The sequence below is a fragment of the Symphalangus syndactylus genome, chromosome 14, assembly GCF_028878055.3.
Source record: "Symphalangus syndactylus isolate Jambi chromosome 14, NHGRI_mSymSyn1-v2.1_pri, whole genome shotgun sequence".
NCBI lineage: Eukaryota > Metazoa > Chordata > Mammalia > Primates > Hylobatidae > Symphalangus > Symphalangus syndactylus.
The window spans coordinates 63,354,660-63,368,157 of record NC_072436.2 but is presented as its reverse complement, the minus strand read 5'-3'; the positions used below and the strand labels follow the sequence as shown (position 1 = coordinate 63,368,157).

General features: G+C 42.9%; 1 protein-coding gene across 14 annotated transcripts in view; it reads right to left on the bottom strand.

Moving 5' to 3' along the window:
- The window catches only part of PRPSAP2 (phosphoribosyl pyrophosphate synthetase associated protein 2), a 79,335-nt gene that overhangs the window by 5,036 nt on the left and 60,801 nt on the right, over positions 1-13,498 (bottom strand). For all 14 annotated transcript variants that reach the window (XM_055243233.2, XM_055243248.2, XM_055243246.2 and 11 more), the window contains one exon: positions 1,667-1,737. In XM_055243233.2, coding sequence (XP_055099208.1) covers positions 1,667-1,737 — 71 coding nt within the window. The remainder of the gene's footprint in view (positions 1-1,666; positions 1,738-13,498) is intronic.

Below are 13,498 nucleotides of genomic sequence, written 5' to 3'. Positions count from 1 at the left end.
CACCTTGAAACTCTCACATTTTTGCACCAGAAAATAGGCACAAGGATGTTCAAAGCAGTACCATTGCCTCAGTCAGTTGTGTAGCAATTATACCAAAGACACAACACACAGCAGTGAAAAAGAATGAAGTACAACTTCCTGCCACTACACAGGTAAATTTCAATAACAGTGTTGAGCAAGAAAGTCCCAAAGTACACAAAGACATCATTTACATAAACATCAAAGACAAGAAAAAAAGACAGCATTTAAGGCCACAAACCCTCATGGCTGACTACAGGATCAAGATGGGCAGCTTTCACATCAGTGACAACCTCTGAGGCAAAGAGACCAGGGTAAGCCCAGAGGAGGCCTCTAGGTACCTGGAGATAGTCTATGCCTCAAGTGAGCTAGCGGGTACCCAGTGTTCATTCTATTCTTTAAAATATACAGGTATTAAGTGCACTCTTTTTGTGCACTGGTCTTATGATGTGTGAAAGGATGCATGTTTCGAACAGTTATAATCAACTTTGTACTTTACTTTTTTTTTTTTTTTTGAGATAGAATCTCACTCTTTCTCCCAGGCTAGAGTGCAGTGGCAAAATCTTGGCTCACTGCAACCTCCGCCTCCCAGGTTCAAGCGATTCTCCATGATCAGCCTCCCAAGTAGCTGGGATTACAGGAGTGTGCCAACATGTCCAGCTAATTTTTGTACTTTTAGTAGAGATGGGGTTTCACCATGTTGGCCAGGCTGGTCTTGAACTCCTGACCTCAGGTGATCCGTCCGCCTCGGCCTCCCAAAGTACTGGGATTACAGACATGAGCCACTGTGCCTGGCCTGTACTTTACTTTTATCACAGAATAATATCTCATGTTATGACAGGATGACTTTTTTTTTTTTTTTTTTTCTGAGACACAGCCTCACCCTGTCACCCAGGCTGGAGTGCAGTGGCATGATCTCGGCTCACTGCAACCTCTGAGCCCCAGGCTCAAGGGATCCTCCTGCCTCAGCCTCTCAAGTAGCTGGGACTACAGGTATGTGCCACCAAGTTCAGCTAATTTTTGTATTTTTTGTAGAGACGGGGTTTCGCCATGTTGCCCAGGCTGGTCTTGAACTCCTGAGCCCAAGCGATTGGCCTGCCTTGGCGTCCCAAAGTGCTGGGATTACAGGCATGAGCCAACGCGCCCAGCCAGTAGTTAGCAATTTTAAAATAAACAATAGCATTTTCCAATTTCTGGGCCAAAGCAAACATTTAGCACAAGGCACCAATTTAATAAGAATTATCTGGCCATACTACTATCCTTAGGCCTTTATATGCCGAGAATTAACAAATAAATTGGCCAGGTGCAGTGGCTCACGCCTGTAATCCCAACACTTTGGGAGGCCGAGGCAGGTGGATCACTTAAGTTCAGGAGCTTGAGACCAGCCTGGCCAACATGGTGAAACCCCATCTCTACTAAAAATACAAAAATTACCTAGGTGTGGTGGCAGGCACCTGTAATTCCAGCTACTTGGGAGGCTGAGGCAGGAGAATCGTTTGAACCTGGGAGGCAGAGGTTGCAGTGAGCCGAGATTGTGCCACTGCACTCCAGCCTGGGCGACAGCGAGTCTCTGTCACAAAATCAATCAATCAATCAACAGAATAACAATGGCAAATACTAGAATTAATAATGAAAGAGGTCTACATACCACGATGATGGCAATCCTTCCTCCAACATCACCCACAACAGTGATTGGGGGCTTTTCTTTAGGAATCAGCACTGGTTGGAATAAAACACACACACCAAAATTTTTATATTAAAAAGTAAAACAAAACTTTAAAGAAGTTAGTATCTCAAGATAAAAACATTCAACCAACTAGGAATAGAAGGGAATTTCCTCAATCTGATTAAGGGCAACTACAAAAACCCACAGCTAACTTGTACTTTATGGCCGAAGGCCAAAAGCTTTCCCCTAAGATCAGGAACAAGACAAGGATGCCCACTGCACCACTGCCATTCACCATCATACTGGATACTCTAGCAAGGGAAATGAAAGGCATCCAGATCAGAAAGGAAAAGTAAAACTATCTCTATTAGCAGATGACATGTTCCTACATATTGAAAATGCCCAAGAATCCACAAATCCACCTACCAAAGCTAATATACGAATTCAGCCAAGTTGCCAAGTACAAAATCAACACACATAATCAGCTGCTACACAGCAGCACTGAACAATCAAAGGAGGGAATTGAGAAAGCAATTCCAGGCCGGGTGCAGTGGCTCACGCCTGTAATCCCAGCCCTTTGGGAGGCTGAGGCGGGCTGATCATGAGGTCAGGAGATCGAGACCATCCTGGCTAACATGGTGAAACCCCATCTCTACTAAAAATACAAAAAAAAAAAAAAAAAAAAATTAGCCAGGTGTGCTGGTGGGCGCCTGTAGTCCCAGCTACTTGGGAGGCTGAGGCAGGAGAATGGCGTGAACCTGGGAGGCAGAGCTTGCAGTGAGCCAAGATCGCACCACTGTACTCCAGCCTGGGCGACAGAGCGAGACTAAAAAAACAGAAATCAATTCCATTTACAAAAGGAGGCAAAAGAATAAAATACCAGGAATAAATTTAACCAAGGACTTGTGAAAACTACAAATCATTATTGAAAGAAATTTAAGAATAGGATTCTTGGCCAGGAGCAGTGGTTCACATCTGTAATCCCAGTACTTTGGGAGGCCGAGCTGGGTGGATTTCTTGAGCCCAGGAGTTCGAGACCAGCCTGGGCAACACAGTGAAACACCATCTCTACAAAAAAAAATACAAAAATTAGCCAGGTTTGGTGGTAGCACATGCCTGTAGTCCCAGCTACTCAGAGGGCTGAGGTGGGAGGATCACTCGATCCTGGGAGGTGGGGGTTGCACTGAGCCAAGATCATGCCACTACACCCCAGCCTGGGCAATAGGGCGAGACCTTATCTCAAAAAAATAAGAAAAAAAAAAAAAGAAAGAAAACAGAATTCTTAGATATTATACTGAAAGACAAGCAACAAAAATATAAATTGGACTTAATCAAAATTAAAATCTTTTGTGGCTGGGCGTGGTGGCTTGCGCCTATAATTCCACACTTTCGGAGGCTGAGGAGACAGGATTGCTTGGGCTCAGGAGTTCAAAACCATCCTGGGCAACACAGTGAGACCCCATCTCTACAATTTTTTTTTTTGTTGTTAATTACCCAGGCATGGTGATGTGCACCTGTACTCACAGCTACCCAGAAGGCTGAGGCAAGAGGATCACTTGAGCCTGGGAGGTTCCGAGGCTGCACTGAGCCATGATCATGCTACTGCACACTCCAGCCGGAATGACACAGTGAGACCCTGCCTCAATAAAAAATAAATAAAAAAGAGAGCCAGGCACAGTGGCTCATGGCTGTAATCTCAGCACTCTGGGAGGCTGAGGTGGGTGGATCACGAGGTCAGGAATTCGAGACCAGCCTGGCCAACATGGTGAAACCCCCGTCTCTACTAGAAATACAAAAAATTAGCTAGGCATGGTGGCACGCACTTATAATCCCAGCTACTAGGGAGGCTGAGGCAGGAGAATTGCTTGAACCCAGGAGGTGGAGGTTGCAGTGAGCGGAGATGCACCATTGCATTCTGGCCTGAATGACAGAGCAAGACTCCGTCTCAAAATAAATAAATAAATAAATAAATAAATAAATAAATAGGGCGAGGCACGGTGGTTCATGCCTGTAATCCCAGCACTTTGGGAGGCCGAGGCGGGTGGATTATGAGGTCAGAAGATCGAGACCATCCTGGCTAACACGGTGAAACCCCGTCTCTACTAAAAATACAAAAAATTTGCTGGTGTGGTGGCAGGCGCCTGTAGTTCCAGCTACTTGGGAGGCTGAGGCAGGAGAATGGCGTGAACCTGGGAGGTGGAGCCTGCAGTGAGCCGAGATCACGCCACTGCACTCCAGCCTGGGTGACAGAGCAAGACTCCGTCTCAAAAAATTAATTAATTAATTAATTAATAAAATAAAAATAAAAAAATAGATAAAAATAAAAAAGTAAAAAAAAAAATCCTACAGAATGGCAGAAAATATTTGCATATCATGTATCTGGTAAGAGTCTAGTATCCAAAATATATAAAGTAGGCTGGGCATGGTGGCTCATGCCTGTAATCCCAGCACTTTGGGAGGCCGAGGTGGATAGATTGCCTGCCTGAGTTCAGGAGTTTGAGACCAGCCTGAGCAACACGGTGAAACCCTGTCTCTATAAAAAAAAATACAAAAATTAGCAGGGTGTGGTGGTGCATGTCAGTAGTCACAGCTACTTAGGGGGCTGAGGTGAGAGGAACACTTGGGCCCGGGAGGTCAAGGCTCCAGTGAGCCACGACTGCACCACTGCACTCCAGCCTGGGTGAGACAGTGAGGCCCTGTCGCACAAAAAAAAAAATACATAAAGAACTTTTATAATTCAACAATAAAAAATAACAATAAAAAATACATAAAGAACTTTTATAATTCAACAATAAAAAGACAAACCGAGTTCAAAAGTGGCCAAAGGATTTCAATAGATATTTCTCCAAAGATATACAAATGAAGTCATTAGCCATTAGGGAAATGTTTATCAAAATCACAATGAGATGCCACTTTATGCCCACTGGGCTGGCTACAATAAAAAAGTAGAAAATAAGTGTTGATGAGGATGTGGAGAAACTGGAATCTTTGTACATTACTGGTAGGAATATAAAATGGTGCAGCTGCTGTGAAAAAAGAGTCTGGCAGTTCCTCAAAAAGTTAAACATACACCAAATGACCCAGCAATTCCGATCCCAGGTATAGACCATGAGAAATGAATCATCTATCCACACAGAAAACTCATACATGAATATACAGAGCAGCATAGCCAGAAGTGGAAACAACCCAAATTCCTTTCAAATGCTGACAATGAAACATTATCCAGCCATCAAAAGCAATGAAGTACTGACAAGTGCTATCACACGGATGAACCTCAAAAACATGCTCAAAGAAAGAAGCCAGATACAAAAGCCCACATATTATATGATTCCATTTATATGAAGTGTCCAGATTAGGCAAACATCCACAGAAACAGAAAGGAGATAAGTGGTTGCCAGGGGCTGGGGGACGGCGGCATGGTGAAACTACTTAATGGGTGCAGGGTGTTCTTCTGGGGCAATGAGAAGTTTTGAAACTAGAAAGAAATGCTAACTGCACAAAACTGTGAATATACTGAAAGCCAGTAAATTTTATACTTTTAAATGGTTAATTCTATGTTATGTGACTTTGACTTCAATTTTCTTTTAAGGCAATGTCACAAAAAGAAAAAGTGAAAGTACTGTTCTAGATTGGGGCTTTTCAACTGCTGAGATCTTGGGCCAGACACGTTTATGCTGTAAGGGACCACCCTGTGTACTGTGAGAAGTTTAGCAGCATGCTTGGCCTCTACTCACTAGATGCCAGTAGCCACCCCCTTGACTGTGACAATCAAAACTATCTCCAGACATTTCCAAATGACCTCTAGGAGACAATGTCCACTCCCTAATTGAGAACCACTACTCTAGATTGAAAGAGATGAAAGACATATGACAACCAGAGGCAAAATGTGTGACCTTAGGTGAGCATCAGAAGAGGACAAAAATGTATAACAAAACAAAGCAAAGCAAGATAAATTCCAGAACTGAAGTGACTTTTTACATTTTCAACAGTCCTACTCCCAGGACAGTTGACCTCAATGCCGGTGAAAAAGTATAATGAATCACCCTTTAGGAAATCAATTTGACAAAAAGCCTTATATTCATACCTTCTGACTCATTAATCTCACTTTTAGAAGCTTGAAATGAAATAAGCCAAAGTATGGGAAAAGTGTTTTATCCACATATATTCACTGCCACATTATAAGGGCAAAGAACAGAAGAAAACATAAAAACCCCAAATTAGGCTGTGGTTGGGTGGTCTAAGCCACATTCATACGATGGGGTATTAGCCATAAAAATGCTGTTTACAAGAGGCTGAGGTGGACAAATCGCTTGAGCCTGGGAGGTCAAGGCTGCAGTGAGCCGTGACTGTCACTGCACTCCAGCCTGGGTGACAAAGTGAGACCCAGTCTCAAAGAAAAAAAAAAGAAATTGCTGTTTCTTTTGAAAGTTTCTGGTGACCTGAGATGACACGTCGGGCAGCTGGGAGAAGGAGGCAGCGACATGCACAACTATGTATTAAGCATGCATCGCAGCTCTATGAAAATAAGGGTGAAAAACTAAAAAGAGGCTCACCAAATTAAAGTGGTGTGTCTTTGAATAGTGGGATCAAGCACTAATTATTATTTTCTTCTTTTATGGATAATATTTTCAAATATTATATATAGTGCTTATATTCTGAAAAAGTATTTTCATTGTTTTTTAGTAGGCATATTTTCATCTATAAGAAATCAGAGGATATAAAACAATTTTTAAAATCTAATACTAAATAACAAAATCTTTATAATCGAGATGCTACAGGAAGAATGCTTTCTTTTCCCTTCATATATTATTTGCTAGTACCTTAAAAAAGTATTCTATGTAAGGTGTCCAATCATCAAATGTATAAAAACAATCCAATATTTAGGATCTGTGAAACTAAAATTCTACTGCATTCCCAAAGACAGCCTGTAGTGATCACTACTTGAGTCAAAACATAGAAACATTAAAATTATGAATGAAACATAAAGATCACATGAGTAAAGAAATATTAGAGGGCCGGGCGCGGTGGCTCACGCTTGTAATCCCAGCACTTTGGGAGGCCGAGGCGGGCGGATCACGAGGTCAGGAGATCGAGACCACGGTGAAACCCCGTCTCTACTAAAAATACAAAAAATTAGCCGGGCGTGGTGGCGGGCGCCTGTAGTCCCAGCTACTCGGAGAGGCTGAGGCAGGAGAATGGCGTGAACCCGGGAGGCGGAGCTTGCAGTGAGCCGAGATTGCGCCACTGCACTCCAGCCTGGGCGACAGAGTGAGACTCCGTCTCAAAAAAAAAAAAAGAAATATTAGAAAGAACATAGAGATCATCCAGTCCCATGACCTCATTTCCAGATGGGAAACTGTAGTTCAGTGTCTGCAGTCCAGAGTCCACTCCCAAAGGCCACACCGAAAGCTAACACCTGGCAAGTTCCAAAGATGCAGCGCTCATCTAAAGACTGCCAACGCGTTCCTCATCACAGCCCGTGCGCTTACAGGACTGAAGAGGAACATATATTCTTTCATGCTCCCAGGCATGGCTCATCTCACCAATGGTCCCAGCCAGCCCTTGCAGGGTTCTGCTGAGGTTCCTAGATACAAGCCCCTCTGAGGCCAGGCAAGGATTCTGAAAGGGAGCAGCAGCCCCAGGCCTACCCCCCAGCACCAACAGCCTGGGCACGTGAGGCTGTGGGAAATGCACACACAAGCAAAAGGCTTTGAGGTCCTGAGCCAAACACTTTATTAACACCCTCCCAGCCCCAAATCCTGAACCCTGGCTCTATCTCCTGCCTTCCTCCTTGTTAAATCCCCATCACTAAGACCAAGAGACCCAAGAGCACAGTAGAAAAAGCACAGGTTTTAGTCAGACATGTCCAGCTCGTCACTATGTGACTGCAAGGAAGTCGCTTTCTCTTTCTGATCCTGTTTATCTATAAAGTGGAAAATCATCACTCAATTAAAAGGGCTGTACTGGAGACTAATACACTAAAAATATTCATTCCCTCCTGCTATCTTTTTTAGAGACAGGGTCTCACTCTGTCACACAGGCTGGAGTGCAGTGGCACCATCATGGCTCACCGCAGCCTCGACTTCCTGGGTTCAAGTGATCCTTTCACCTCAGACTCTCAAGTAGCTGGGATTACAGGTACACCACCATGACTGGCTAATTTTTTTTTTTTTTTTTTTTGAGAGGTAGTCTCACTGTGTTGCCCAGGCTGGAGTGCAGTGGCACAATGTCAGCTCACTGCAACCTCTGCCTCCTGGGTTCAAGTGATTCTCCAGCCTCAGTCTCCTGAGTAGCTGGGATTACAGGCACGCGCCACCACACCTGGCTAATATTTATATTTTTAGTAGAGACAGGGGTTTCACCATGTTGGTCAGGTGGATCTTGAACTCCTGACCTCATGATCCACCCACCTCGGCCTCCCAAAGTGCTGGGATTACAGGCGTGAGCCACTGCACCCAGCCGCCTGGCTAATTTTTAAACTTTTTGTAGAAACGGGGTTGTGCTATGTCACCCAGACTGGTCTCAAACTCCTGGGCTCAAGCAAACCTTCCACCTCAGCCTTCCAAAGTGCTAGGATTAAAGGAGTGCGCCAAAGTACCTGGCCTCCTTCCCATCATCTTTTTAACATTTCTCAATGTGCTCTGTCACTTTCATTCCCATTGTTACCAAACCCTAGAGCAACAACGCACAACAGAAATACAAAGTGACAAATGAAAGCCACATATGCAATTTCAGATTTTCTAGTAGCCACATTACAAAAGCACAAAAAAAGGTAAAATTAATTTTAATAACATGTTTGATTTGATTCAATATATCAAAATATTACCATTTTAACACAGAATCAATAAAACTTCAATAATGAGATATTTAAAGTTTTCAGATTAGGGGTGTGTGTCCTTCACACTCCCACTGCTCCCCACCCCATTCCCAGTGCGCAGGAGCCACACATAGCTGGTGGCCACCCGACCGGACAGCACAGCCCAAGAGATCAAGCTCTCCTCCCATGTGCCTGCTCAACATCATCAGCCTCCCGGATCTGGCCTCTGCACTTCCAGTTTCTCTTCCATGCAACCTATCTCAAACACAGATGCAGGCCTGGCCTGCTGAACACTAAATGGCCCGGATCGAGAGCCTTCGTGGGCCGCCTTCTAGGATGCGAGTGTATTTACTGGTATTCAAAGTCTTCCTCGGTTGGCTTCCCACAGATACTGCTACCTTAGTCCATCTCTTCCCTCCAGGGGCCTCCTGGTAGTCAGGCTAGTGTCCTCCTGGCCACACCATGGCCCATCACTGAACGTCTCATCACTGCAGTGTCCTATCTCACTCACATAAGGCAGGCAGCGCTGGGCCCTGAGGGCTCGTCCTGGGCTCTCCACCGTCTTGGCCTATCATATGGGTCAACTCTGAGGATGGCCTCTTGTTGCTCTTTTTCAGAACAACAACAGGCCCAAGAACACACAGCTGATAAGTGATGGTGCCAGATGCAAACTCCAGCTCAGTCCCCCACCCCTCAGGAGATTTAACACCTGCCCAGATGGCCTTCCATTTCCACCTCAGCTGGGATCTACAAAGTATAGCTGGAATCCCAGCTGTGTGCACGGCAATCCCAATCACACTAGTTCCTTCTCTGTTTTTTTTCCCTCTATTTATAAATGAGCAAACTCCTAGGCAAGGCAAAAACCTAACAGTCCAGAATATACCTCTGTGACCTAAAAATTATTTTGAGCTGAAAGCATTTGAGTTCCTGAAGTCCCTTATATGCTGAAAAGCAGAGCCTCACAAAATAACTCAAAATAACTCAACTGTGATAAATCTCCTCCCTGGGAACACCAGGGAAGACTGACTCTTATCGCTTAAGATTAGAAGAAGTCCAGACCACACCTAAACAGACGCTGTCAAAAACTAGCCTAGAAGAATGGATAACTAGAATAACCAATGGAGAGAAGGGCTTAAAGGAGCTGATGGAGCTGAAAGCCAAGTTTCGAGAACTACGTGAAGATTGCAGAAGCCTCAGTAGCAGATGCGATCAACTGGAAGAAAGGGTATCGCTGATGGAAGATGAAATGAATGAAATGAAGAGAGAAGGGAAGTTTAGAGAAAAAAGAATAAAAAGAAATGAACAAAGCCTCCAAGAAATTTGGGACTATGTGAAAAGACCAAACCTACGTCTGATTGGTGTACCTGAAAATGATGGGGAGAATGGAACCAAGTTGGAAAACACTCTGCAAGATATTATCCAAGAGAACTTCCCCAATCCAGCAAGGCAGGCCAGCATTCAGATTCAGGAAATACAGAGAACGCCACAAAGATACTCCTCAAGAAGAGCAACTCCAAGACACATAATTGTCAGATTCACCAAAGTTGAAATGAAGGAAAAAATGTTAAGGGCAGCCAGAGAGAAAGGTCGGGTTACCCACAAAGGGAAGCCCATCAGACTAACAGCTGATCTCTCAGCAGAAACTCTACAAGCCAGAAGAGAGTGGGGGCCGATATTCAACATTCTTAAAGAAAAGAATTTTCAACCCAGAATTTCCTATCCCGCCAAACTAAGCTTCATAAGTGAAGGAGAAATAAAATACTTTACAGACAAGCAAACGCTGAGTGATTCTGTCACCACCAGGCCTGCCCTAAAAGAGCTCCTGAAGGAAGCACTAAACATGGAAAGGAACAACCGGTACCAGCCACTGCAAAAACATGCCAAATTGTAAAGACCATCGAGGCTAGGAAGAAACTATAGCAACTAACGAGCAAAATAACCAACTAACGTCATAATGACAGGATCAGATTCACACATAACAATATTAACATTAAATGTAAATGGGCTAAATGCTCCAATCAAAAGACACAGACTGGCAAACTGGATAAGGAGTCAGGATCTATCAGTGTGCTGTATTCAGGAAACCCATCTCACATGCAGAGACACACATAGACTCAAAATAAAGGGATGGAGGAAGATCTATCAAGCAACTGGAAAACAAAAAAAGGCAGGGGTTGCAATCCTAGTCTCTGATAAAATAGACTTTAAACCAACAAAGATCAAAAGAGACAAAGAAGGCCATTACATAATGGTAAAGGGATCAATTCAACAAGAAGAGCTAACTATCCTAAATATATATGCACCCAACACAGGAGCACCCAGATTCATAAAGCAAGTCCTCAGTGACCTACAAAGGGACTTAAACTCCCACACAATAATAATGGGAGATTTTAACACCCCACTGTCAGCATTAGACAGATCAACGAGACAGAAAGTTAACAAGGATATCCAGGAATTGAACTCAGCTCTACATAAAGTGGACCTAATAGACATCTACAGAACTCTCCACCCCAAGTCAACAGAATATACATTTTTTTCAGCGCCACACCACACCTATTCCAAAATTGACCACATAGTTGGAAGTAAAGCTCTCCTCAGCAAATGTAAAAGAACAGAAATTATAACAAACTGTCTCTCAGACCACAGTGCAATCAAACTAGAACTCAGGATTAAGAAACTCACTCAAAACCGCTCAACTACATGGAAACTGAACAACCTGCTCCTGAATGACTATTGGGTACATAATGAAATGAAGGCAGAAATAAAGATGTTCTTTGAAACCAACGAGAACAAAGACACAACATACCAGAATCTCTGGGACACGTTCAAAGCAGTGTGTAGAGGGAAATTTATAGCACTAAATGCCCACAAGAGAAAGCAGGAAAGATCCAAAATTGACACCCTAACATCACAATTAAAAGAACTAGAAAAGCAAGAGCAAACACATTCAAAAGCTAGCAGAAGGCTAGAAATAACTAAAATCAGAGCAGAACTGAAGGAAATAGAGACACAAAAAATCCTTCAAAAAATTAATGAATCCAGGAGCTGGTTTTTTGAAAAGATCAACAAAATTGATAGACCGCTAGCAAGACTAATAAAGAAGAAAAGAGAGAAGAATCAAATAGATGCAATAAAAACGAAAAAGGGGATATCACCACCGATCCCACAGAAATACAATCTACCATCAGAGAATACTACAAACACCTCTATGCAAATAAACTAGAAAATCTAGAAGAAATGGATAAATTCCTCGACAAATACACCCTCCCAAAACTAAACCAGGAAGAAGTTGAATCTCTGAATAGACCAATAACAGGTTCTGAAATTGTGGCAATAATCAATAGCTTACCAACCAAAAAGAGTCCAGGACCTGATGGATTCACAGCTGAATTCTACCAGAAGTACAAGGAGGAACTGGTACCATTCCTTCTGAAACTATTCCAATCGATAGAAAAAGAGGGAATCCTCCCTAACACATTTTATGAAGCCAGCATTGTCCTGATACCAAAGCCTGGCAGAGACATAACCAAAAAAGAGAATTTCAGACCAATATCCTTGATGAACATTGATGCAAAAATCCTCAATAAAATACTGGCAAACCGAATCCAGCAGCACATCAAAAAGCTTATCCACCATGATCAAGTGGGCTTCATCCCTGGGATGCAAGGCTGGTTCAACATACGCAAATCAATAAATGTAATCCAGCATATAAACAGAACCAAAGACAAAAACCACATGATTATCTCAATAGATGCAGAAAAGGCCTTTGACAAAATTCAACAACCCTTCATGCTAAAAACTCTCAATAAATTAGGTATTGATGGGACGTATCTCAAAATAATAAGAGCTGTCTACGACAAACCCACAGCCAATATCATACTGAATGGGCAAAAACTGGAAGCATTCCCTCTGAAAACTGGCACAAGACAGGGATGCCCTCTCTCACCACTCCTATTCAACATAGTGCTGGAAGTTCTGGCCAGAGCAATCAGGCAGGAGAAGGAAATAAAGGGTATTCAATTAGGAAAAGAGGAAGTCAAATTGTCCCTGTTTGCAGATGACATGATTGTATATCTAGAAAACCCCATTGTCTCAGCCCAAAATCTCCTTAAGCTGATTAGCAACTTCAGCAAAGTCTCAGGATACAAAATCAATGTACAAAAATCACAAGCATTCTTGTACACCAATAACAGACAAACAGAGAGCCAAATCATGAGTGAACTCCCATTCACAATTGCTTCAAAGAGAATAAAATACCTAGGAATCCAACTTACAAGGGATGTGAAGGACCTCTTCAAGGAGAACTACAAACCACTGCTCAATGAAATAAAAGAGGATACAAACAAATGGAAGAACATTCCATGCTCATGGGTTGGAAGAATCAATATTGTGAAAATGGCCATACTGCCCAAGGTAATTTATAGATTCAATGCCATCCCCATCAAGCTACCAATGACTTTCTTCACAGAATTGGAAAAAACTACTTTCAAGTTCATATGGAACCAAAAAAGAGCCCGCATCGCCAAGTCAATCCTAAGCCAAAAGAACAAAGCTGGAGGCATCACGCTACCTGACTTTAAACTATACTACAAGGCTACAGTAACCAAAACAGCATGGTACTGGTACCACAACAGAGACATAGATCAATGGAACAGAACAGAGCCCTCAGAAATGATGCCGCATAGCTACAACTATCTGATCTTTGACAAACCTGACAAAAACAAGAAATGGGGAAAGGATTCCCTATTTAATAAATGGTGCTGGGAAAACTGGCTAGCCATATGTAGAAAGCTGCAACTGGATCCCTTCCTTACACCTTATACAAAAATTAATTCAAGATGGATTAAAGACTTATATGTTAGACCTAAAACCATTAAAATCCTACAAGAAAACCTAGGCAATACCATTCAGGACATAGGCGTGGGCAAGGACTTCATGTCTAAAACACCAAAAGCCATGGCAACAAAAGCCAAAATCGACAAATGGGATCTCATTAA